Below are 6,507 nucleotides of genomic sequence, written 5' to 3'. Positions count from 1 at the left end.
TTTTCTGTTACATATTTTTGCAGATGGAAGCAACAATGCAGAATATCCAAAGTAAATTTCAAAACCTGTCTGACCAGCTCGTCTTTAAAAATATCCTTTAACCCTTGGGCTATCTCTAACAATTCTTGGGGCTGGCACCTAGTGGAATGTGACAGTTCACTAATAATGTTAATTTAATTACAACACCTGTGAGGTCTCACACAATTCAGTCAACCATTATAAGATTTTCAAACTGTGAAAGACCACAAACATGAGGATTTAGCCGTTTTGCTCCTACTTTGTGTGGTCACTCTTAACACACCTCACACCAAGGGAACATCTGATAAAATAATCTGCGGAACCATCAAGATAATCAGGACATATGTTACCTAGGATTGTCGGAAGGGCCGAAATCGCCCCGATTATCCTGTGGTGTGTCCCCAGCATTAGACAGTTTATCTGCCTTAACACGCTTACCAGACGAGATGGGAACACGTATAGAAGACCTTGGACAAAATGTTGCAGATCTAATGGCACAAGCAGGTATGGGGGAGCATCAGAGTCCTAAATGAAACAACCACAGTAATACATCCAAAGTTCAGTAACCAGATGGGGGCGATGAAGTGAACATTGTATCATCGTTACTGTCGACTCTAAATCTGAAGGAAAATTAAATGGATGGACTATGTAACCAGAACATCCGTTATTTATATATAATTTTTTGAATGGGTATCACAAACGTGTTTCTTGAAGCACTTCGACTACTCCATGCTTGTTTAATTAACTAAATGTGTGTCAATACCTGTCCTGTCCCAGTCTATAAAGTATAGATAACTGTTTAGACATCAGTGCCTGCATATCTCAAACATTCCACATTATGATCTACAGACAGCTATCAAGTGAACACAAATCAGCTTTACAACATCTTTATTAATGCAATTTATTCATCCTGAGAATTTAAATAGTCAAACTCATCAATTGCTGAATAAAAGTAGAAAACATTTGATAAAAACAATGATTACTAGGCAAACATGGTTGCAATACATGCATGTATTGAATCAAAGATGTGTTTTGCTTCTGCCTGGGGTAACTTTAAACAGAGTAAAACATAACTTGGATCATGTAGATGAAAAAACAAAAAACACCTTCCAAGCTCTTTGTCCATTTGTCCAAAATGTCTCAAAGGACAGCCACCACACATGGGCATGCTGCAAAAATCGTATCAGTATCTGTATTTTGTAGAGTAGTCCTTTGGTGATACAACCAGACCTCTTCCTTTTCGTGCACCTCGATACACAGTTTCAACTATGTCTATCATCTCCTGCTTGTCCTCCATGGTCCAGTTGATCTTATTATTGTTACCCGTTCCCAGATCAATCATTATGTGTTTGTTCCTGAGGGAAAGAAATGGTATGTCAGTCAGTAATCAGTGCTGATATTTTATGATGATTCCAGGAGTTTGAACAAAGGAGCACTCAGTACAGGGGATTGTCTAGAGGGCAACGGAGATCCTACATGACACATTAGGGCATTTAAGTCCACCATACCTTGTCTAAATCCTCAGTCCTGATTAATGATTAATACAATGATGATTTCTTTGCTTGCTTAATCACAGGGTAGCAAGTACCAAAACCTGTGCAGTACAATTATATAACCATTGAGAGTAATGACTGTACCAGAAGCAGAAAAAGTGGGCCAGTACTGACCTGAAGAAGAACATGACTGTGCAGGGATCATATAACTCGTACATCTTGTTGAAGTCCGGAACCTCGGTAATGTCCACCAGATAAATTACTGCAAAGTTCTTCACCTAAAAAGAGTATTTCGGTCATCAGGGACAGCGGTAAGATATTTAGTAGAGACAATTTCATAAGCAATAAATGCATTGGCCAACCAATGCCACAATGGCTCAACGGATGTCTTGCCAATAACCCACTTAATCTGGGTGCAGGCAGTGGGTTATTGGAAGGTGTGCAAAATGTTAAGTTTACATTTCCCCTAGGATAGCATTTCGATTCTGACAGAAGTGAATATGTTGTAAAGGGCATCCTAAATGAACACACGCACACAAACACATTTGGTAAAAAAATTAATAATATCTAGCTACCTTTTCTGCAATGCTGTATAGAACTTCGTCCATTTTCATACAGGTTGGGTCCCAATCATGTCCAAATCGAATAACAAGGACTCGGTCCTCCTCGGATAGTATAGCTTGGTCAACCTGCCAGCCGTTGTGAAGATGGGGTAGCATGTACGACATTTTGATCTCGTACTGTCAAACCTCACCCTGGTTAAAAGGAAGCATATGATTAAAACACTGGATAATTTGGAGCCATAGTTAGCTAGTTATCTTAGTTGCTAGCTGCCTAGAAAGATCAACCCATCACATGCCTACAGTACAGTAGCCTACTAGTTATAGTGGCTAGACTACATGTGTGGATAGATGATAAACGAAAACAAGCTAGCATGCTATTTTTTTTTACGTTGAGCTATCACAAAAGGAACGTTATCAATAGTTATATTGCATTTTTAACTATTCTTACCGTGAGAGAATGTGCTTATCCCTAGATGGAATAGTTAATCAAACAAAATGATGTATATTCAGAATGGGATGAAGATAAACGTTGACAAACGTTCTTCGCTCGTTAGGCTGTTTTATTAAGTCGTACGTCATTACCATGGGACCGACCCTTACTTACTGCGTCACGACCTCCATGCTATCTAGTGATAAGTTTTATTTGTACAACCGTCTAATATTAATATTAACGTAAACCCCATTGACTATTAACACATTTGATTTGGTGCACTCCAGAACGAGTGCACACAACACTATTTGGCCAGCAACATTTTTATAATTGCAAAATGATTAATTGAATGCTCTCTGATTTGGGTCTAAATGTCTGGTGAAAATTTAAAAGATAATCAAAGTAACAAACCTTTTTTGCAAATGTACTTTTTATTTAAGATTTTAAGAATCTTGACAACAATTAGTTATTATTGTACACAACAACAATTAGTTATTATTGTACACAAAGAATACAAATTAGAAAAATAAAAACATGATTGAGATTAATAAACATAGAATACCTTTCGCAAGTATGGCCACAAACACACAACTACACACACATTTCAAAATGGTTGTTCGTTTGAAGCTTTGGACTAAAGACATGTAGGCCTATCTGACAAGTTGACACAATGACAGGCAAGGAGAGCTGGTCTGTTCTCACATAGTAGGGTAAATAGCAAAGTTGCTGATGCCACAAAGGTTCCCCTTGTTTCTGCCAATTCGGATGAACCCTTCTTCTCCCCATCCAGTTCCCCAGCTGTAAGAATCAAACACTCAAAGTTAAACATGATTTATTACAATTCAGTAACCTAATCAATTGATTATGAACTATTGATATGGATGAATGTTTGCGGATGTTACATATTTATTTTCTTACTTCCATTAGTTCAAGTTCAAGTCTTTTATTTGTCAGGTACACAGAACAACACAAGGTTAGACTGGGCACTGACATTCTTAAGACAAGACACAAGATATTATCAAGCTAGGTTCCAAGATATTTTTGTCAGCATTTTTTAGCATTACCTGTTCTTCACAAGCCAGAAGTCTTGCCCCTTGTCGTTGCCATAACCCACCACTAAAACCGCATGATTGGTCATTTTGGGGCTACATGCTGGATCATCATATAAACCTGCATAGAGATAAGAGCAGAATTCACAAACTGATCAAAATATGTGTACATAAGTGTCCTAACTAGTGAATGTCATCATTCAGGTGTCAGTCTGTACTGGACTGTCGCCATGACTACCTCCTCTATAATGGTGGAAAGACGGTAGCATGGCATTGATGCCCACGGCCACAGGTCCGACAGTGGCTACAGCCACCTGCAGGGCTCCCTCCATGCCCTGAGGCAGGATGTGAAAGCCAAAGCAGAAACCAGCTTTTCCCTGTGTGGAGTAGCGGCATTGTCCATCCTTTTAAGAGGAGGGAGGAAAAAATTTACACATCCTCCATGTCATTGTTTTAAAGAGTTTGAAATTATCTTTTACAATTATGGGCACCACGATGACCCTTAAAAGGTGTGCACCAACCTTGTGCTCATAAGGATAAAAGCTTTCAGAATCAATGCCTCTGTTGCTGATGACATATAAGTAGGACTTGGAGAGGTAGCCCCCCTTGCAGCCATGGTTGCCAAACCTGGTGCTACAGTCCACCAGGTTCTGGGGGCTGAGAGGAACAAGGCTTCCATTTCTTCTCTTCATCTGTCCTTCAAGCGCACCTATGGAACTGAATGCCCAGCAGGATCCACACATTCCCTTGGTGTGTGAAAGAGAGAGAGATATGAATAGAGCAAATTGAGGGAGACAGTAAACACTCAGGACAGGACTCTGATTTAGGACTCACATTATTGTAACCGTAGAGAATCACACAAAACGGTAACATTAAAATAATTAAAATGACAGTATGTTATTTTCATTTGATCTCTGTTTGTAGTGAATGCACAGTATGCTGTGGATACTGGTGACCCCTTTTGATCCCAGCAGCATATGTACTGTACCTGATTTTGGACCGGACTGACCATGCCTCTCTCCCTCCAGTCCACACTCATTGGCAGTGGCATGTCCATCAAAGGGTTTGATATCCATTTGTCATGGTTTAGGTCCTCTTGTTTCAGGCCATTCAACAAAATGTTAACTTCCTCAGCGGTCTGAATGTACAAAAAAAGAATGTGAGTGTTAAAACATTAGATTGCAGTCCACAGGTCTAATTCAGGTAGCCTTCCATACATTTTATAGTATAAGGCTTGTAACAGGCGTGGTCTTGCAAGTTCCGTCAGAGGTATACGGGCCGCCGTCCTCTCCCACGGGGAGTCGAGCTCACCACCTCTGACTTCCCAAGCGCCACCACTACCAACTACGCCAACGAAAAGCTAGCAATTCGATGTCGCGGGTGGCCTGTTACATACTTGAGGAGTGAGTTTCACCACACACCGGCTACAGGCTGATGGTATAAAGAACAAATAGGAATATTTTTTAATGTGTGGTTGAGGGGTTGAATCCTCTTTCTAGTTAGCAGGTGGTAGGTTTTTACGTTCATCAAAGCATTCAGCGTGAAACACCTGCATGTTTGGCCACAGAGTGAACATGTATAGAGTTAAATACCATATCAGTCAAGTGGTTTACGCCCATGGCAAAAGAGTGTTGTCCGGCAGAGGTTTCTTCATTATGTTTATGCACCAGTCTCAAATTTTTTTCCCACACCATTCTCCGGTGTAAATCCTCTACCTGAAACGTACATTCACAAACACGTCAACATTACACAAACACATTGCTTCCCCTCCACTATGCACAGTCAGAAGCATCAATGTGGTAATCCTACTGTACCTTATTGCCATAGAACTTCTGATACTTGTCTTTCCATTTTTTCCATTGCTCATTGAGGTCAGAGATGTAATGCCCAGTAACCACAAAGATGAAAAGATGCCACGCAAACAGAGACAACACCCTGGCAAACCAAAAATAGTTTTTTTTCAAACAAACCACAACATGTTTCACCGTCAGAAGAAAATGCAAGTTCCCTTGACTGTGCCTTGTCAAATAGGCCTACCTCATCAATTCTACAAACTGTTGTTTGTACTTATATTTATTATATACGTATGAATGTTTTATTCCATGCAAATCTACAAATAGTAATTTGATGAAGCCTGCTAAACTGTAAACTGAAGCAGAACTCAAGATCATTAATACTACATCTTTAGTATACCAAAAATCCAAATTATTAGGCAGTAATGTTGTCAATACTGAAATATAATTCTGATATGATGAACAGAATGCATTAAATTGGACTATCTTGGGTCTGGGTTTTCAGTTATTTGTTATCTATTTTGACATAATCTCCAGCTCATTTTGACATTGTCTTCATCTGTTTCCATTTACTTCCCTCACCTTAGAAATAAAAGTAGGAGTTTTTGCCTTACCTTAGCTGCATGTGTGTATGTTCAGAGACCAAGTGTCCGCTGTTCAGAAAAAAAGAATTACGTTCTAAGCTTTAACATTCCTGTCAGAGCACTGACACAAGCATAAAGAGGAAGTTGGGTTTCCTGCAAGTAACTGTTTACTTTGACTGTATTTCACAGTCTCTCCCATGTCATGTGGATCCAATTTGAACTCTTTATGTTTGATTTGCAAACATGCTGTAGCCAATGATAATTATTTACTCTTTAATTATTTACTCTGTAACAACTATATGCACCATAACCAAAGCCCATAACATTGTATTAAAGAGGGATTTTTTTTTACATAAAATATGTGATATTGGTTTTGGATTCAGATATGGCTGGCAAACTTAAGAACAACATGTACTAAATTTAGTTTTGTAAATTTTTGGGCTTTTAAAATTATATCTGTTTCAGCTTTATTTGGATTCTTTATCATCCTCTACCAATGTGGAACGTAATTATCAATTTTTTAATTGTAAAATTTTGGCCATCAGAATATTTACCTGAACTACATTTCCCAAATGCA

General features: G+C 38.9%; 2 protein-coding genes across 2 annotated transcripts; both read right to left on the bottom strand.

The window, feature by feature from the left end:
- Nucleotides 1-889: 889 nt before the first annotated feature.
- Nucleotides 890-2,676, bottom strand: txnl4a (thioredoxin-like 4A). Its single transcript, XM_047018521.1, has 4 exons — nucleotides 2,523-2,676; nucleotides 2,087-2,266; nucleotides 1,686-1,789; nucleotides 890-1,373 (listed from the first exon to the last, which is right to left on the bottom strand). Exons 2-4 carry the CDS (start codon nucleotides 2,237-2,239, stop codon nucleotides 1,202-1,204), a joined length of 429 nt encoding a protein of 142 aa, XP_046874477.1. The 5' UTR covers nucleotides 2,240-2,266; nucleotides 2,523-2,676; the 3' UTR covers nucleotides 890-1,201.
- Nucleotides 2,677-2,776: 100 nt separating this feature from the next.
- On the bottom strand, nucleotides 2,777-6,428 carry LOC124466720 (procathepsin L-like). The gene is made up of 8 exons (XM_047018516.1): nucleotides 5,961-6,428; nucleotides 5,368-5,488; nucleotides 5,146-5,268; nucleotides 4,542-4,691; nucleotides 4,075-4,299; nucleotides 3,792-3,957; nucleotides 3,569-3,674; nucleotides 2,777-3,302 (listed from the first exon to the last, which is right to left on the bottom strand). The coding sequence occupies exons 1-8, from the start codon at nucleotides 5,969-5,971 to the stop codon at nucleotides 3,203-3,205; spliced, it is 1,002 nt and encodes a 333-aa protein (XP_046874472.1). The 5' UTR covers nucleotides 5,972-6,428; the 3' UTR covers nucleotides 2,777-3,202.
- Nucleotides 6,429-6,507: the final 79 nt, after the last annotated feature.

This window comes from Hypomesus transpacificus, chromosome 4 (assembly GCF_021917145.1).
Source record: "Hypomesus transpacificus isolate Combined female chromosome 4, fHypTra1, whole genome shotgun sequence".
NCBI lineage: Eukaryota > Metazoa > Chordata > Actinopteri > Osmeriformes > Osmeridae > Hypomesus > Hypomesus transpacificus.
This window is presented reverse-complemented; position numbering and strand designations above follow the sequence as displayed.